We start from the raw sequence: 19,446 nt of genomic DNA, 5'->3' as shown, positions 1-19,446 counted from the left end.
TTATTCAAAATGAAAAAAAAAATTACACATTAAAGTTAAATAGTTTGTATATAGGCTGTACAAATTGTACATGTACTGAGTGTTTTTGATAAAAGAAAGTGAAATTGTAATCAAATAATGTTTTATCTTTTGTAAGAACACAAAGAAATAGGTTTACAGTTCAAAAATGTACATTTATGAATATAGAATCTACATAGAAAAAGCAATAAATTATAAAGCAATCACTCGGATCTGCTTCAAAACATCCAAAAATAACAGTTTGGGGATTTACAGAAAAACCGCAAGATAATACGTGAGATAAACAAACTAACATCTTTCCAGAGCTGCAGTCCTATAACTCCTCGACCAAAAGAAATGCAGTTTTAAGTGTCATGACAAAAGTAGCATTTAGCGTCAATATCAGATTTAATTTGTTCTTTATAAATTGTTAGACAGGGTAAATGTTTTGAAAGAATTTTAAAAGATGTTTATTTTACTTTGTGAAGAAAAATTGTGTTGCATGGACCATATATTTTTCCGATTTAGATTAAAGATGCCGTTACAACTTATCTATAAATAGGTCACATTTCGGAGTCCCATTTTTATCATCTTTTTCCTTGTCATCGTCTTTATATCCACCACGGGTTCTGAAACCACTATCCTCATACCTTACGTTTTTAACATGCATAAAATCGAATACATTTTCTTGAACAAATCCTTCCTGTCTAATGGACAATCTGATTTTTTTAAGAGACCATAATTCAATATTTTTAAATATTTTATTCAAGCACATCTGGATTTTAAAGGAAGGTAGGGAGGAAAATACCTATACCACCTACCTACATTCTGATTCATTGTTTCTTTATAAACTACTGTAAAGACCTGCGAAGAAAGAATCAAATCGAATACCTGTTTTGTTCATCAAAGAGTAGCTTTTATTAAACTCTGTATGACTACATTTTACATGATTAGTTATGATCACAAATAAACAGGTACCAGTCATAGAACAATTTACATTTTTATGCCATATTCAAGAAAAGCACAAGGAATTCATATAATGATTCTAAATGTCCGAAACACTTAAAGATAGAAGTTTTATCAGTTGTACAAGTATTTCAATCAAAATGCTACATATCCTTTGTTTTGACTATTAGTGCAACATTCCTTTTTGACTATTTGTCATGTACACTAAGGGAAAAATATGAATCGATGAACAATAGGATGACAAAGAAAATGTGTGATTATAAACAGATTATATTCCTTCATCTGCAGAGTCTCACAGTTATATCATCTTGGTAAGATTACAGTGTGGCTAATTTGGGGTCAGTGCTTCTATATGATCTCCACTTTGATGATGGTAAATATGAGTATAAAAATGCTGAAGGAAACTGTCCATCCACTGGGTCCAATTCCTAGAAAAATAAACATGACAACAACAAAGAGGTAATTAATGATTTCTAATAGACTTCAGCATTTAAAAACTGAATCAGATACTCTGTGAACAGTGTTCAAGTATTTTGTTTTTGAAACATATCTTTACAGTGTGCGTGACACCTCACCTGGAGCGCCTGCAGTAGTTTTAACAGTGGTAACAGTCGTAGCTGTCGTTACTACAGTGGTGCTAGATGTAACCGGGGCAGCAGTTGTTGTGTCTGCTGTTGCTTTTCCTCCAGTCAGAGTGAGATTGAGTTTATCCAGCTCTGACTGTAACTGCAGCGAGATCCAGCTTCGCACGGCTGTTTGGTTTTCAAATGTTTTTAGATCCTGCAAATTGTTACCAAGAAGACCCACTACTTCTGCTATGTTGAGGCTCTGGAATACATAACAAGTGGATGCTGTGTTATCAACACAAATGTGAACATTAAACAGTGCATCTATGATGAACACATAAATGGATAAAATAAAATAAAAATACAAAGTGTGTTTCTTTGCTCACCAAGATCACGTCTGTATCCAGAATCATAAAAGTGGACAGGCTCATGCTGACATTATATGACGACAGATTCCTAATGTAGCCTAGATCTGCACCTCCTACAAAACAAACAAAATAGCAAATACTTAATGGGAACTAATTGTCTCTGAATCCCTGTGCAAACCAAAGCTGGTATTTTAAAATTGTCATGACGACGGACATCATTCTGAATTGTTTATGCGCATGTGTATGTGTATGTGTCAAGGTGTATGTACATTCAATAAGCTTGAAATGACATTTGAAGGCCGTTCTGACCAAGATAGGTTTCAATGAGCTGGAAGGCTGACAGGATGGTGCGTTGACTTCTTGCGAGGGACATGGGAAATGCTTTGTTAGCGATGGTGAAGAGTGCCTTCTTTTTCTCAGATGAACATTTTGACACATCCAAGGCATCGGACTCCCTGTTTTTGAGGATAATAAAAAGAAATCTGGTGATTAAGCATTTAAATGGCATGCAAACATGTAAAACTATGCAAGAAACGAAAATATATATACACTACTTTTCAAAAGTTTGGGGTCAGTGATATTTTTTCTATTCAGCAAGGTGGCATTAAACTGATCAAAGTAACAGTAAAGACTTTTATAATGTTACACATTTTTTTGAGCTTTCTATTCATCAAAGAATCTTGAAAAATATCATGGCTTCCACCAAAATTTTAAGCCGCACGACTGTTTTCAACATTGATAATAATTAATTTTTCTCAAACAGCAAATCTGCATATTTGAATGATCTCTGAAGGATCATGTGACACTGAAGACTTGTGTATTGGAACTTTTACCGTATACTTTCAGGTAATATTGTTGACAATATGATGGCATTCAGAGAGCAGAGATTTGGTCCTTTCACTAGATTCAGCTCAGCGCCGGTCAGACTGTTGCTGCCGTTTAGGTATTTGGTAATGATTAGTTCGCTCTGAAAGATAAATGAACACATGAACACAAAACCAAATATTTTGCATCTGTAAAATAAGAAAGAGTCATCTGAAAATTAATGTCAAAATCTGCACCTGTGCAGAGGACCATTCGCCATCATTGGCATTCATGAGCACTGCCAGTGTGTCGGGTTTAGTGATGTTCCATTTACTTATTTCGGCCATCGTTGCGTTCCTAGACACGGACTTCAGCACCTGGACCTGATCATCTGAAAGGCCATTTGGCAGTATCTGATGGACAAGAGCAACATATTAAAACTGTCCTGAAAGATTTGACCAGATTTTAATACATGTCATATTACCTCTTTGAGTTTGTCCAAAATGATTCTCTGAAAGGCGCTATCCTCAATTTTTTCACACAGGCTAGCGAGGTTGTCCTTCACTACGGTTGAACTCAGACAGTGGCCGAACTGCACCTCATCATATCCAAAGGGGAAGGCATCATCGCTGATGGTAAGACTAGTGATGTTGCCCGTAGTACAGTCACTCGCTTGGAACACAAGTGAATTACGTGATTTAGGAAATTTTGTGGTTAAAAGTTACTCTGTCCACCTTATTTTTTAATGTAAGAGTGGTTGCGGCTAATTGTAACTTTGTAACTAATGTGCGAGGCTTCCGGTGTCATTCGCATCTAGTTATTTTAGCTCTACTAAACACTCTGTTGTGCTGCTTGATACTGCAAACTGGTATCTGTTATCATTTTATTTTGACTTATCATCATAAACACACTGAGTGAAGTGCAAATATTTTTACCATTTACTGTACTTTGTTAGTCTTCTATTTATTTATCTATAGTGGTTATTGGAACAGAAGTCTCACACATTCAAAGTAAGCAGTTTACTTCCATGTCGAAAAATAAGGTAGCTATTAACTCTTTTTTAAATTATTATTATTGAACAATATCATACTCGTAATCATGCTGTAGTGATGAATATCATTGCCTAAGGCCGAATGACAGCCATCTGATTCAGTATTCAGTACAACATCATGAATGACAGTGTAATATTGCTTAACTGTAGAGATTTGAGAATTATTTGAGAATTAAAGATTAAGATGGCATACCTGCCCTCTTGGCTCTGATTGGGGTTATAATGATTGCTTTAAACAGCTTTTTCAGTTGTGGCTTTGGTGTGTTTCGTCCACGCACAAATTTAAGGAAGGTTTTGAAGAACTTGGCTAAATCACTCTGTTCAAAACAAGAGGGAGATTTAAAAATAACACAAGGTTCGTTAAAGACATTGTGACACTCAGAAACATTTGGTGTAGGATTTTAAACAATTTTCACTCAGAAAATTGCTAGTAAATTTCACACAAACCATACATCAATAGAAAGCTTATTTATTCAGCTTTCAGGTGCTATATAAATATCAATTTCGAAAAATTGACCCTTATTTTTTTGTGGTTTTGTGGTCCAGGGTCACAAATGATTACAAAGAAATGCAAATAGCACATTGAATCAAATGTGATAATTTGAAGTAGAGAGACTGAAATAGTATTTTCCTGTTAAAAAACAACACATTTTTACAGTGTAGCTCAACTGTGTGTGATGTTCACATGTAATGTACCTCTGTGAATGATCGCCAAAAGCTTTCTGAGAAGTACAAAGGCAGAATTCCCAGATCATCAAGTGTTTTCTGATTCCACTTGCTTGTTGGTCTAAATAGTAGAGACATGATCTTCCATTACCACACAACCATAACCAGTGCACTGTTTAACTAATGCACAGAATCAGGACTGAAAATACAATTCTCTGGAATAATCATAAGTTGACTCAAATTTTTTTTTAAATCAAGAAATCAACTTGCCCATATTTTGACGTTCCCTTCACAAGAAGATCTTGCATGGCTGATATTTGTGAATCTGAGAGATCTTTGCAGTTCTTCAAGTTCTCAAGGATTTCTGGGTCTGAGTTTCTGATGACATCACTGCTCACAGCACATGCCAAGTTGCCCAGCACTGTCAGATCCTGTTTATTGATGCTTGTTCTATTAATGCCCTGAATTGAAAAAGAAAAAAATTTACAGTTTTAATAAAATACTATAATATCTAAAGCAGGGCTGTCCAAACGTGGTCCTGCAGAGTTTAGCTCCAACCCTAATTAAACACACCTGCACCAGCTAATCAAGCTCTTACTAGGCATAGAAACTTCCAGTCAGGTGTGTTGAGGCAAGTTGGAGCTAAACTCTGCAGGACACCGGCCCTCCAGGACCGAGTTTGGACAGCCCTGATCTAAAGGCTGTGACACCAAGCTGACGATCGGCTATCAGCCAATGCCTGCTGTCGTTGAACACCTATCAGCCCAGTTCTTGCAGTGCTCTGCACTGCTGGCAGTAGTTGGACCACTAGTTGGCTTTTTTTGGCCGAGTCACCATGCTGAATTGGCGGCGGAGCCCGTCGGTGAGAGAGATCGCTCTGATTGACTGTTTAGCTTAGCGAACCAGCGCATGAGAAGAAAAACAGAAGTGATGAAACCAAGCGATCAACAAAGTCATGAGACTTTGTTTATGGTTCCTCTCACGCAGACTCAGAACATAAGTGCTAGTTGGTGGTTTACTCTAGTCTTTGCGGTATGTCCAAATACAACATTGTGGCCTTTCGTCACCAGCAGTTCTTTGATATCAGTTTGGTGTGTCTGGGCCTTAAATGATTTATATTGGGTGATACTTACCAAGCAATCTATAGCATCATTCAACAAAATGTCCCTTCTTCCGCTCAGTGTGCTTGAAAAGACTGAGAGATCTGCTGCTCCGACTTGAGTAAAATATGCCTTGCAGAGGGTTTTGTTGATTGTTTCATAACTGAAGAGGACAAAGTATTTTACAACTTTTGCAAACAATACACTTTTTTAAAGGAATAGATCAAATTTCTAAGCATGGTTGTAAAAAAATGACAGTAAGCTCTTACTTGAAGTACAGCAACATATCTGAATGATAGTTTTCAAAATCAAAAGTTGATTCCTTTCTAATAAAGTTGTACATGCAAGTCAGCTAGGAAACAATTAGAAACAAAGCATATTCATTGTTCATGTTCTGACTTTAAGCTCAACTGATCACATTTCTGAATACCGTTTTCGTCAGCGCTCACCTGAGTCTCGCTCAGTACCACCTTAGGTCTGCTTAGTCTCGGTCGGCAGGCTTTGATCAGGCCTTTGATTTTGGTTTGGGTGATTGTCTGCACTCGTGAGCAAGTAAATCCTTGCAAAACGTCCACTGACAGGCTGCAGAAAAAAAAAAAAAAAAATCCCAAATTTAAAAATGTTTCTTTCGGTGCATATTCATAAGGTATTTTTATACATAACAGTTAAAAAAGCCAAAATACTTACTCATCAGGTTGATCAAAAGCATCTGCCACAGAATCGAAGAAAAGAACCGCCTATAAAGAATTTTAAATAAAAAAAATGCTATTAGCAAAAAAAAATCATCTACATTGAAAAACTATACTCTCAAAAATAAAGGTTCTTTATTGACAACGATGGTTCCATGATAAATTTTTAACATCCATGGAATGTTTGCATTGCACAAAAGGTTCTTTATAGTGGAAAAAGGTGGTTAAGGTTATTAAAATGTTCGTTTAAGAACTGTTCAATGAAAGGTTCATTGGAGAACCAAAAACACCGAAAACCCCTTTTGGAGCCTTTATTTTGTTTTAGATTTGTAGTTTGCTATAGTACCTGTTCAGGTTTCCACTTTTTATTGTTAAACTCTTTCAGAACTTCTTTTATAGTGGTGGTAATCTCCAGGAACTTTCTTGGAATCTGAACGGCCAAGTCACTGGGAATGTTTGTCATTAAGACAGATGCTGTTGATCCCTCTTTGATTATCTAGAGATAAAAAAAGACATTTAAATGCCCAACAAATATCATTTACACTTGAAATATCTCTTAATATGCATAAATGTTGTTCACCTACCTGGCTCACAAAGGTCTTTTGAACAATCTCTGGGGCAGCCAGTATGTTTTTTACAAATTCTGTGTTTCTAGATATTTCAAGAATTTGTGCCGGATCAATGATTGTCAGAACTGTTGAAGGAATTCCTCCAATCAGGGATCCAAGACTCAGCAAATTGCTGCCAGTGTTGAACTGTCAGAAAGTCAACAAAGTCATTCCTTTTGTGGGATTTTAAGGTCTACTGAAGATGTTATTTTGATAAACAACATACTTAAATGTATCTTAAAAATATCAAGAATTTTCATATGGTAATTTCAACAAGTTTTAAGGGAAATGTCTTCCATTGGCGACTTATATTTTACCTTGAAACCTCCACTGAGAAGCACTTCTACGATCGCCTTGGCTTGTCCGAGGGACCATCCAGACGTACTGCCCAGCGTTGAGAAACTACTGATGAGAACCGACGGAAGTGCTAAGTTTATTTGTGTAATTGTAAGGCCAACAATTTGGCTTCCCAAATTGGTAATAGTACTAGCATCTATGGTCTTGATGTTTCCCGTAAGGGCAGTAGATATCTGAAGACGAGTATAAGGAATATCAGTCAGTAACATCACGCTTACACAAAGAAATAACTTGACTGTAGGCTTTAATGGAATACTTACCGCAGGATCCACATTGGAGCAAGATGTCTTGAAGTTTCCAAGAATAACATTAGTTTGACTTTCAGTTAGTTTAGTGAATGTCAATACTGGGGCATCGCACTGCAAAACCGAAGGCAAGCTAGTGGAGCACAGAGAACATGGTAAACAAGCTGAACCCAGAAAACGCTCTTGAGATTTTGATCTGGTTTCTGTTCAAACTTACTCAATAAGATTAAAGTTGGGGTTTTGTAGAAAGACGAGTTCAGTGTAGCGGCTGATGACTTTCTTCGGAAGTGCCTTTTGATTGAACAGCTTTATGTTATCAGGGTTCACAGCGAAGAGTTTCATCTGCAAAAACAAAATCAGACAGGAATTAACAATAGGCATGAACTTGCTTTCACCAATATAATGTAAGTACTGACGGTCTATATGAACAAGTGGATCCAGTTCATACCGTTTTCTCAGGGCCGAAAGAGTAGAGATCGTCCAGAGTCAATAAAGTTATAAATACACCAATGTTGTTGACAAACCACGCAGTTGAATTCAATCGTGCGTCAGAGGGGTTGTAGCATTTTGCTTCAGTGTCTAAAATGGAATAAAATCATAATAAAATTTTCTGTTTTTAAAAGTATTTAATACATACACTGCTGAATAAGAGTATTAATTTCTTAAAAACAAATTGTACCACAAACCTTTAAACAGTAGTGTGTATATATATATATATATATATATATATACAGTATATATACCAGAGTAATATGTATGTATCAGAACAGTGAACAGAACTACAACAGAACTAGATGCTGCACTGGAATATTGTACATATTATTAAGTCATTTATTGCATTCTTAAGCAAAGAACAAGTATCCTTATGAAGAAAAAGAAGACTAATTCACCTGCTGTCAGATATGTCTTGATGGTGGCGTACACATCCTTAGTGGTAATCTGAGAACCATTAAAGGTGAAATTGCTACCTAAAACACCGACCCTAGAAGAAAAGAGAAAGCATTTGAAAAGTTACAGAAGACTTTGCATTCATCCCTCTGAGCCAACAAATTTTAGCACAGCCATTTACACTCACATTTTCTTGTATGATTGGCAAGATGCGCTCAGTGTGTCTTTTGATCCTATTAGATCTTTGTTCAGGAACTTCAAGTAGGGCTTCAGTCTACGGTTAAACCACAGATCAACCTCTGTCTCATTGTCACTTGTCAACGCCAGAGGCCAGACACAGGGAAGGATGGTGCTTTTAACATTATCTGGAACCTCTTCCTGTAAAAAAATTTTTTTTTTTATTTAAATATTATTCTATTTAAGTTATTCTACATAAATGTGCTTTGAACATTTTATTATTTATTTTAAAACTCACGGTCTCCAAGAACTCAGGGGTTTTGGTAAAGTTGTTAAAGATCACACAGATTTGTGAATCGTTGTTCACCACTTCCGGCTGTCTCAAGTAGCTTCCCAGCTCAGAAAGAGCTATAGAGTTCACAAGCTGAAATACATGAGTCAAACATCAGTTTTTATCTACACTGAGCATTGAGCATCAGAACTGTAGAGCTGATATGTAGCGTACCTCAGATTTCCGTGTTGGTGGTATCAGAGAGAGGAAGGTGGTCAGATTTGGAAGCGGCCCAAAGCCGTACAGGCTTTCGTTTAAGAACTTGATAAAGCTGTTGTTTCTGTAGCACCTCAGAGGCTGTGGCCCTACAAAAACAAAAAAGATCTTTCTATAGCATATGTTGTGTCTTAGTTGATGTTATGTGAATTAAAAAAAGATATTTATAAAATTATTTATTCTATTTATTTCTTTTTATGATCTGACTGTTTTATTATACAGCCACATAGGGGCTGTGGATTTTTTTTTAATGACTTTTATGTGATGTTTATGTCAGTAACATGAAGAATTACCTATGAAGGATTGAAGAATGCTATTGTAGATTGCATTTTTGGTGTTTATGGGTAATGAAGGTCGAGCAGCATCTAAGAGTCCCAGTCTGTAAATTGACATTAAACAATGTATAATGTCTACACTCAAGTAAATTAGCATAATACACTGCAAATGTAAATTTACTGCCTTTAAAGTCCATTGTTCTTACGCGGTTTGAGTGATATCGCAGTCCCTCGTGTTGAGGATGGTGAAATATGGAGACACAAGGCTTTCTGAAAGGTTGGCTAGCAGAGGATTTAGTCTCTTCTGGATCCAGACTACAACTTCCTGATTAGTGATGCTTAGATTAGACAGGCTGGCTCTGTCAAATATCTGTTTAATCAGTGCTGCTTTTACATCTTGTGTGAGCGGGATGTCCTGGACAGGAGAAAATTATATCATTGGAGCATTAGCAATGTTTTGGACCTTTTAGATAAAGTTATTTAGCATGAATGTTCTGTGCGCACCTGCACTTTCGGGGAAAAGAGGTCAAAGAAAGCAGGAAGCTGGCAATCCTTAACATGCTGCATGACATTGATGACGCTTCGAGGATCAGTTAGTACACGAGGAGTGACAGAAAACTCAAATAGTTGTTTTATACCCAATTGAGGGAGAACATCCACCTAAATCGACAAACAAAACGACTGTCACAATGTTTTTCACCATGAGGAATTCTGCATAAATTGCATAATTTAGCACTCACCGCACTGAAGTTTCTGTTCAGAGCCTCAAGGTCCTTTAGGGGAGCTGACTGGACGAATGGCCCAAAGTTTCTGTTGACCCACTGCGCACTGTTGGCTGTGTCTTTAAGGCACCCGGGATCTGGAAGAGCAACAAGAACATTTACATTGCGATTTGTGATGTTAGATCAATGTGAAGCTTTCAGGTGTTTTTCCTAATCCATAATAGGAGATAAAGTAAGTAGTATTTGGTACCTGATCTTTAAATAGGAAAAGACACAATACTTGAGCAGATGACTTCATACTGTAAGCATTTTCATACTTTTAAGTTGAATTTAAAGCAGTAAAGAGAATAAAAAATATTTTAAACCAACCATCAATGTCATTGCGAGAGAGGAAGGCTTTCATGAAGTTTGTGTAGATCAGATCCTGTCTTTGAGTGGGTTGCAGTGGATTGCAAATGTCTTGTCCATCTCGTAGAGGTGCATTCACAAAAATCGTAGTGCTGAAAGATGACAAACACCGTATTTCCTTTTTTAGTGCCTGCAAAATTACATTGTCACTTCATATCATGTAAGTAAGACCAATTTACATAGTGCGGTAAGTTTCACAGGTGAGGTTTTTGGTGCTGAGGCAGGACAGGAGTCTTTGAGATACTGATGGTAAGAAGGGTTTTAGTCGCTCCTGGAACCATGACTGAATGAAGACAGGATCTTTCAGTCTCTGGGGACTAAAGCGACTGATCCGGATGTCATCAATCACATCCAGCACATCGGACAAAGACACATTGCTGGCACTGGGAGTCTGGGATTAAATACATTTTACAGTATATAGCATATTAAAAATTTATAAAATAAAATAAAACAAGCTTCATACCTTGTTGGAAAATTTCAGCAGTGCATCATCAAGATTTGTGCTGATTTTGGTGAAGAAAAGCTTCCAGGTGTCTTTTGTCACATTACTGGACAGTTTGCAAACCAACAGGTCAGCCACTTGTTGAGAGTTTAACTGCGACAGCTGATGACACAAAAGAGTTTTTATGAAAACTGAATCAATGACACATGAGAAGAAATAATAATGAGGCATTGACTCAAGAGCAAAGCGTTCTTCTTCTGTGTAACATTACCACTGGTAGACAGGCGAACTGCAACACAGTGAAGTTACAAAGTCCAGTTGCATTTGGAGCCGCTCTGTTCAAGAATTGATCCAAAGCAGAGCTGCAAACCAGAAGAACATGAAGCGTTTATTACAGACCATTGTGAGCTCAGTGTTTAACTCATTTGAGTGCAGAGAGAACAGCTCACCTGTTGACACTTGCACAGAGAGCAGACTCTGAAAAAGACAAAACAAAGACTTTGAGTTTTAGCAGCATCACTGATATCTCAAATCAAGTCAGACATGATCAGTCACTTACCATTTACAGGAGTTGTTGTGCACTGCAGGAGTGAGAACAAATGTTTTATTACAATTGTTTTTTGTAGACAGTGAAATACAGAGAATCAGACATATAATCTATTGAACATTAACTTAATCCTTTTATTCATCATTACTTACATTGCTCGCTCTCTCGATGCACTCTAGAGGGAAATGAAATACAATTCACACTTTAATTCCGGGAGGATTTTGCATTGAATTATTTTGATGTGATCATGTGTTCAAGAGCAAAGTGTTATTGCTCAGTTCTGTCTCACCATCAGGAGGAATCATCATCACTGAGTCTCTGATCGTCAGCAGGGCTTCAGACTGGTTAGGAGCGACTGATGATAATGTCTGATCCATCCTGTCAAAGCTGATTCAGAGAAAAAAACACAACCGATGTGATCTTATTCTACAATAACACATCCAGATCACTATTTCTTTTGCTTATTAAAAAGTGACTTACATGACTTTGTAGTTTTCACAAGTGAAGTTTGCCTGCAGGACAAAAGAGAGACCATGAAATTGTTGTACAGGATCAAGACTGATAATAAAGCTGATAAATAAACAACAACAATAATTTTATAATTCTATTCCAAATATTTTAAACAATATTCTTTTAAAAAACACAATAATAATAATAATGTTGTTGTTGCTAAATGTATTTCTACACAGGTTATGTGTAATGTTGTATTAAACACCTTTCTGGCCTGTGTCTGAAGAGAGGGGAGGAAGTTGTTTAGTTTGTCTCTGTTGGAGGCTTGAAGAAGGAAGTCAAAGACTCTTGTGAGGATGTTTCTTCTGTCTTCTGGTCTAGCGGGAGGATTGAACACCAGTTCACCCAGTTGCCCCAGTGTGAGAACAGGAAGAGCATCCACCTGCAAATGACATGAGACTTCATTGACCTGCATTCACAAAGCTTTTGCATATGTGTCCTCAGTCAGTCTTTAATATTAAGTGACAGTAACCATTTCTGACTTACAGCTGAAAAATTGCGGCTGAAACTGGAAAAATCTTGAAGCCGAGCCAACGGTGAGAAACTGCCAAAGTTTTGCAGGATGAAGTCCACACTGTTGTTAAATGGCAATGTGCAGTCGACACCTGAATTAAAATTATGAAACACTTTGTTCATTACTGATTATCAGTGGAGGCTATTTGAACAGAATCCTGTAAAGTATTATATGTCAAATAAAGTTCAAGAAACATAGATTAAGCATTTAAACGGCATAAACTAATTTTATACGTCAATAAATTATACATTTTGCATGAGTACAACTACCTGTGTTTTGACGTCGTGACAGGAATGGACGAATGAAGTCATTGAGGACAGACATCTGTGTCGCACTATCCATCAGTCCAGAATTATTATTTAGCTCCACAAAACTGTAGCAATAAAACAGTTAGAGATGTAAGAGGATAACGATTGCAAAAGTATTTGCATGACTGCCTTGATTGCAATAGGTCAATTTAAAGCAACTGTATGTAATTTTTTTACCCTGAAATGCAAGTTTCAAAATCATTCTGATGATACACTGGTCGACTTCTAATAGTGCACGTAGGCTATACAGCGATACTGTAATTATGAGTGCTATATTTGCGACAGTGAATTCCACTCACTTGACTGTAGAGGGCTCCAAAGTTGCAAAATACACAAAACTACAAACAGTTACTTTAAAGGAATAGTTCACCCAAAATTTAACATTTGCTGACAGTTCACTCACCCATCCAAGATGTAGATGAGTTTCTTGGAGAATTTTAGCATTACATCATTTGTTTACCAATGAATCCTCTGCTGTGAATGGGTTCATCGGAGAAAGCAATAGGCCTATTATGGATACAGGACTCATAATTTAGCCGGAAGCGACGTTTTTAAGTTAAACATGTCTCAATTATGGATTTGTTTATTACAAACACGCAACTTTTTTGCTTCACAAGATGTTAATTGATGGACTGGAGTCGTGTGGATTACTTGTTTTTATCAGCTGTTTGGACTCTCATTCTGACAGCCCCCATTCACTGCAGAGGATCTACTGGTGAACAAGTGATGCAATGCTCCAAATCTGTTCTGTGGATGAAACATACTCACCTACATTTTGGATGGTTGGAGGGTGAGTAGATTTCAGCAAATTTTCATTTTTGGATGAACTATTCCTTTAATAATTCCTTTTATAATTAATATTTATAATTTATATTGTCATTATTATTATTATTATTATTGTTGCTATGATCTTTTTATTTGTTTATTTGTTCGTTCATTATTTTTTTGTTAATTTTCATTTATTCTTTTAGCCACACACAACCAGGAAGTAAAGTCAGTCTCAACCAGAATTGGAGTGTTAACTTATCAGGTGCAAACCAATGGGTTTGTGATAATCAGATAATGAACAGCTATCAGATATCAGCTAAAGGAACATGATTAACAACATACAGTGCCCTGTAGGCCTGGCAGCTGAAGCTTCGTGTGTTGAAGCAAGACAGGAATTCACGTGGAATTTGAGGTAGCAGGGGCTTCATCTTAATTTGGAACCAGAATCTCATGAACTCCACATCATCAAGATTTCCAGATGTGAAGCTTTCTGCTGGCAGTTCTGCAAACAAGGCTGTGATGTTGCTTTGAGATGAGTTTGTCACCTGAAACCAAAAAAAAAAAGCCTTGTCAAAAAGGGCAGTCCTTTAAATGTAGCACAAAAATTTTTTTTTCTTTTTTATTATTACCACTCTGGCCTTCAGTGTCTGCAGTGTTCTGGAGAGTTCAGTAATCAGAAGCTTTAGGTTTTCCTCAGTGAAGCTCAGATTTGATTGAGCGACACAAATAATCGCTTTTGCCAGATTCTCTTCCATCTGTGATGTCTGCACCAGAAGACATTACCATTAGTTTTATATTAAGACTGCAGGCAACAACTATCTAGGCTGTAAATCAGTTCAAGACAATTACATCTTGTACTAGACGTTCCAGTTTCCGCACATGAGAACAAAACCACATTGTACAGTAGTTTTATTTTTCACATTCTTTAGATGTGTGACATGCTAGATGTTTTGTTGGACTTGATCAGGGTGTGGTTCATTGTGTCTGAGATTGAACGATGGTGGTTTGTGAAAGACAGACTCACATGACAGGAACTGTTATTGCTGGTGAATTTACAATTGTCGACAGGTTCTGTGATTTGAGGTTCTGCAGCACTGAACAAAGTATAAAGAGCACAGCATTAGTTAAAACAAATCAGAAATGCTGTTAGGTACATATGTTTCTAATTGCAGTTCATATGTGCCAGTTATCTCAATGGTAAGCCTATACAAACACTGCCTTAATCAGCAATTTTGTCTTGTTTATTAGTAAATGTTTGTCTTGTTTTTTCAAATATGTAATAATCCTCAAAATAAAATACATTTACTTTAGAAAAAAATTGTAAGTTGAGTGTAATTGATTTTTCTCAACCAAATAAATAGGAGAATGATTTTCTTTTCTGTAGTCTTTTCTTTCTTGTTTTAAGCATTAAGGTAACGCAATTTAGTGGGGTTTATGATTAAAACAAACAAACCAGAAATTGGTACAGAAAAATAAACTTAAAGCTACTTTTTATTGATAAAAAAATATTAATGAGAGAGAAATCTTCTAAAAGTTGCTCACAACGAATGAGAAAAAATATCCAACGTCTGGGAAATCACCGGTTGTAATAAAAAACAAAAAAACATATCTACAGTACCTCAAACCACCAAAACAATGTTCTTCCGCAAGACACATGCAGTTTTATTTTTTTAACTGCTAAAGGGCCAAAATTAGCTTTAATTCCAGATTCTCTGAAAACATTTGTCTTTATGTCTTGCAAAATTTTGCTTCTCAACTAATTTGTCTTTAAGATGCTTAGCTATTTTTTATGTGCAGCCTTTCAAAGAGAGAGAAAAAAAAAAAAAAGAATTGTAAAATTCTCTACAATATAAAATTTTTTTTGTACCTCTTGTTTGTTCTTAGAGCTCTAATTTGGTTTAGAATGCAGGTAGAAACTCTACTCACAAAACAAAGTTGAATATTGCTGTGATGTTGTCTGGTAAAGTCTGGTTAGTTTGCAGAGATTTCCTCATCACAGGAAGAACCACCAACTGGAACCAATTACTGAAGTTGCTGATGCTGAAAGTATTTATTGAGATTTGGTTGTCAAAGTTTATGGTCCAGTTCACCAGAAGCTGTATCGTTTCGTTTCTGATACTGCTGACATTTGTCTGAAAAAGAAGAAATAGGTTTATATATTTGTGCTCTCAATTAAAAAGGTTAATTAATGGCGTCTTAAAAATGTGATGCTCATGGCACAAGATGCTGAAAAACAAAGAGAGGCAACAATATATTGACTTCTAAAGCTATATTTTGTCATGTCTATTTAATGTTTTCATGTGCCACAATAATGTCACGTCTTTGAGTTATTAATTTCCAAGCAAATATCGATATATACAAATAATTTGATTAATTATTTGGCATTTTAAGTTATTAATTTGTAAAAACAAACAAACAAACAAAACTAAGAAATTAACATTCCTAAATAGCATATTATAAATAGATTTTTTTGTACACAGAAAAAACATACCGTCTGAGCAATGTTCACACATGATCTGATGAATCTTCCCAATGGTCTCAAAGAAACCAGGAAATCATTGAGATTCTGCACAGAAATGTGAAAAGAATTAGGATCATCTTCCTCATTCATGCTTCATCACTGGCCTGATTTATAAGCACCAGTCCAGCTATCATCATCATCCTCATCAAGTGCACAAAACTCATATCTAACCTTATCAAGTCCATTTGAACTGACACTGGTCACGTTAAGTGTAATGTTAGTAAGCGGCTGCAAGAGATTCTGGAAGATCTTAGTGATGGCGTCGATGTTTAGCTTAGCAGATGCTTCTAGCTGAAAGATCAGCTCAGCTTTCTGCTCTGGGGTGAGCTTATCTAGGACAAGCAGCTGCGAAGAAGCACAAAGATTCAAATGAATCATCTCAACAATAATGCTATGATTTGATTTACACCATGAAACATTCAACTGCCCAGTTTAATTCACTCACCCCATCAAACTTTGGGTTCAGAGCTATGAAATCTCCCAGACTTGCGCTAGCAGAGAACGCTTGGAAGTTCAGCAGAAACCATTCCTCAGTGCTGCTTGTACTGTTCACGCAGCCAGCTTTAAACCAAGAAACTCAACATTAGCAACTCAAGAAGCAAACTCATAGGCAGAGCCTTGCCTTTTAACTATTGTTAACATCTAAAATATTAAACAGTTACCGTCAGTTGTATTTCTTGCCAGAAAAGGTTTGACGAAGTTCTGATACACCATCCTTTGTCTTTCAGGACCAATCTGCAAGCTTAGATCCTTCACTCTGTAAAAAAACACGTGAATTAAGTTGATTTTCTTTGACAACAAATAACTACAGAGAATAACAGCATGATTTATGAGTGAAAATACACACAGTGCTTGGAAGCTCTGGCAGGTGAGTTTGCTTTGGCTCAGACAGGAGAGCGTGTCTCTGGACAGGGATGATAGGTATGGATTGAGCTTCACTTGGAACCAGAGCCTCGCAAAATTCACGTCACTCAGTGAACCCACTATTAAGCCATTCGCCCTGACTTGATTGATGTATTTCACAACATGACTAACATCAAGTCTAGATCTCTGTTTGGAGGATTAAAAAGGCACTGAAAAGATGATTTCCTTTTAAAAATGAGTTGTTGTAATCGGTTTGAAATATGTCGATATTCAGATTTACTGTACCAGCAATGTATACAAATCAAAGGCAGCATCAGTAAATGCTTTGAGGTTTTTGAGATTTCCCTGTGATAAATCTGAAAGTTGTATCCCGGAGCAGATGAGAGTTTTATTGAGCGTTGACTCTGAGAACTGAAATAGGAATGGGGAAAAACAAACAAAGAATTATATTATCAATGTTCCTCAAATAAAAGTGAAAAATAATATTGCCCACATCATATTACACCAAATAATAAATACTTACTGGAGTGCATGTCGAACCATTATTGGAAACTGTGCCTGTAAAATAAAAAAAGAAAAGAAAAGAAAAGAAAAGAAATATAAGAAAAATATGAAAGAAATTACATATATGAGCAATTAGACTGAAATATTAAGTTTTGTGACAAAAGTATTCAGAAACGGACCATTTTGAAAGTCCACCTGACACTTTGAAGAAACAGAAAACAAATCAATCAAATCCATAAAACATTTCATTGTTAATAGTAAATGATTCAACATCCATCATCACAATCAAGCAAGTTTTATTTCTGTCGACCCGTGAAAACTAGTTCAAATAAAAACATTCATTACATTGATTTTGAAGCAAAACTAGGAAAATGATTACATTTGAAAGGACTGAATACATTTAACAAGCAGCATCAGCAAAATAACGTTGTGCAGAAAGTGTTAAATACCTGGCTGTTTATCAGTGTGATGAATCCTATAAAAGAGAATAAGTGTATCTCATGAAAAGTGTCTCTTTAAAAATCTCTCTCTCTCTCTCTCTCTCTCTCTCTATATATATATATATATATACATAAATTCTCACACTGGGTAATTTATTAGAATAGTAACAAAAACAGCTTTACTCACCTAAAGCAAATAGCACAGAAAGCTGAAAGTGTGCCATTTTCACATGGACACCCCTGATCCTAACAAACCACAATTACACAGCATTATTATTAAAATAAAATAAAATTATATTATAAAAAAAATGCATGAAAAATGATGCATTATTTAAAATATGATTTATTAATTAAAATAATTATCTAACTATTCTCATTAGAACTATTCTAGTTATAATAAATATTATTCTAGTTATAATATTTTTATTTGAGTCCTTTCAAGCATGAAAGGCGTGCAAGGACAGTGCAAGCACTTACCTGTAGCAAGAGTATCAGTGCGTGTCAGTCGGTCAGCTCAGCAGGTGCGCTATTAACTGAGGTATCAAAGGGGTGTGGGCCAACTAAATGTTTAACTTTGCAAACGTCAGTAAATCCAAAACAAGACCAACAACTCCTTCTGGAAAGGGGCAAAACAAGTGGCTACGAATGTGCTATAAGAAGCACATGTAAAGTACTTGAATTTCAACCAAAGTGTGTTATCTGATACATTTGCATTTAAAGTTAATTCATTCAGCTGTGCAGTTTATTATTATCACTTTGGATAAAAGTGTCTGCTAAACAGTGTTGGGCTCATTACTCCAAAAATGTAATTTATTACTTGTTACTAGTTACTCCTTTCAAAAGTAATATTATTACTTTACTTATTACTTTCTGGCAACAGTATTTACACTACTAGTTACATTACTTTTTCTTCACGCCCCACAGAAGTTGTAATTGTGTATCTTCCCCATAAAATTATTCTAAAAGGGTACGAACAATATATTTCTATACCTCATCATTTGACCAAAATTTGACCAAAATCTACATTGAATCGCAGTTATTACAAACACTCAAAGGTGATTGATAGTGACTTTAAAGTGTTGTATTAATTGTCATGTGTAGCTTGAAGCTAATTGTAGCTATAATTTCTCTGTTAGCCATAAATGATTTGTATTTTATCAAAATAAATCACATAAGTTCATAAGATTTTTAATTATAGCAATATCATTTATAACGAGATCAGAGGGATGTGGGTGGGCAAGCCAAACCCAATAGTTGGGTTAGTCCATATTTGACCCAAAGTTGGGTTGAAACAACCCAGCATTTTTTAGAGTGTAGTTACTGCCCAACACTGCTGCTAAATGACTAAATGTAAATGTATTATTATTAATAACCAATATCTTTTAAGTGAATTCCAGATATTCTAAGAGTCTGGTTTGGCTGTTGCCAGTTGCATTGTAAACGTTTCACTGGTAGACCCTTCTACAGGTGCATCTCAATAAATTAGAATGTCGTGGAAAAGTTCATTTATTTCAGTAATTCAACTCAAATTGTGAAACTCGTGTATTAAATAAATTCAATGCACACAGACTGAAGTAGTTTAAGTCTTTGGTTC

At 36.0% G+C, this 19,446-nt stretch overlaps 1 protein-coding gene across 1 annotated transcript; it reads right to left on the bottom strand.

The window, feature by feature from the left end:
- Window positions 1–984: 984 nt before the first annotated feature.
- On the bottom strand, window positions 985–18,092 carry LOC107745597 (uncharacterized). Its single transcript, XM_016559502.1, has 54 exons — window positions 18,040–18,092; window positions 17,862–17,887; window positions 17,592–17,613; window positions 17,432–17,466; window positions 17,194–17,319; window positions 16,892–17,094; window positions 16,707–16,801; window positions 16,490–16,605; window positions 16,216–16,389; window positions 16,015–16,089; window positions 15,450–15,655; window positions 14,548–14,617; window positions 14,153–14,287; window positions 13,866–14,068; window positions 12,717–12,820; window positions 12,420–12,538; window positions 12,139–12,315; window positions 11,904–11,935; window positions 11,713–11,810; window positions 11,576–11,598; window positions 11,436–11,457; window positions 11,326–11,353; window positions 11,148–11,238; window positions 10,898–11,038; window positions 10,614–10,825; window positions 10,396–10,526; window positions 10,045–10,163; window positions 9,809–9,964; window positions 9,511–9,719; window positions 9,323–9,408; window positions 8,988–9,118; window positions 8,781–8,906; window positions 8,493–8,683; window positions 8,308–8,399; window positions 7,866–7,996; window positions 7,635–7,759; window positions 7,433–7,550; window positions 7,133–7,345; window positions 6,792–6,962; window positions 6,554–6,703; window positions 6,206–6,255; window positions 5,968–6,100; window positions 5,788–5,870; window positions 5,552–5,681; window positions 4,689–4,879; window positions 4,449–4,539; window positions 3,946–4,069; window positions 3,186–3,373; window positions 2,959–3,114; window positions 2,731–2,864; window positions 2,207–2,352; window positions 1,916–2,010; window positions 1,539–1,791; window positions 985–1,391 (listed from the first exon to the last, which is right to left on the bottom strand). Exons 1-54 carry the CDS (start codon window positions 18,074–18,076, stop codon window positions 1,312–1,314), a joined length of 6,573 nt encoding a protein of 2,190 aa, XP_016414988.1. The 5' UTR covers window positions 18,077–18,092; the 3' UTR covers window positions 985–1,311.
- Between the last annotated feature and the right edge of the window lie 1,354 nt (window positions 18,093–19,446).

The sequence above is a fragment of the Sinocyclocheilus rhinocerous genome, unplaced genomic scaffold (genome assembly GCF_001515625.1).
Source record: "Sinocyclocheilus rhinocerous isolate Xijiao unplaced genomic scaffold, SAMN03320098_v1.1 scaffold1912, whole genome shotgun sequence".
NCBI lineage: Eukaryota > Metazoa > Chordata > Actinopteri > Cypriniformes > Cyprinidae > Sinocyclocheilus > Sinocyclocheilus rhinocerous.
Note: the sequence above shows the minus strand (reverse complement) of the source record. Positions and strands in the feature narration are given on the sequence as shown.

Excerpts from the sequence above, each read along its gene's own strand:
- LOC107745597 (XM_016559502.1), bottom strand. The coding sequence starts at position 18,076 with ATGGCACACTTTCAGCTTTCTGTGCTATTTGCTTTAG. Across the intron at positions 16,606-16,706 it reads GGCAAGAAATACAACTGACG|CTGGCTGCGTGAACAGTACA; the intron begins GTAACTGTTTAA and ends CTTGGTTTAAAG. Across the intron at positions 9,965-10,044 it reads TGAACAGAAACTTCAGTGCG|GTGGATGTTCTCCCTCAATT; the intron begins GTGAGTGCTAAA and ends TTGTCGATTTAG.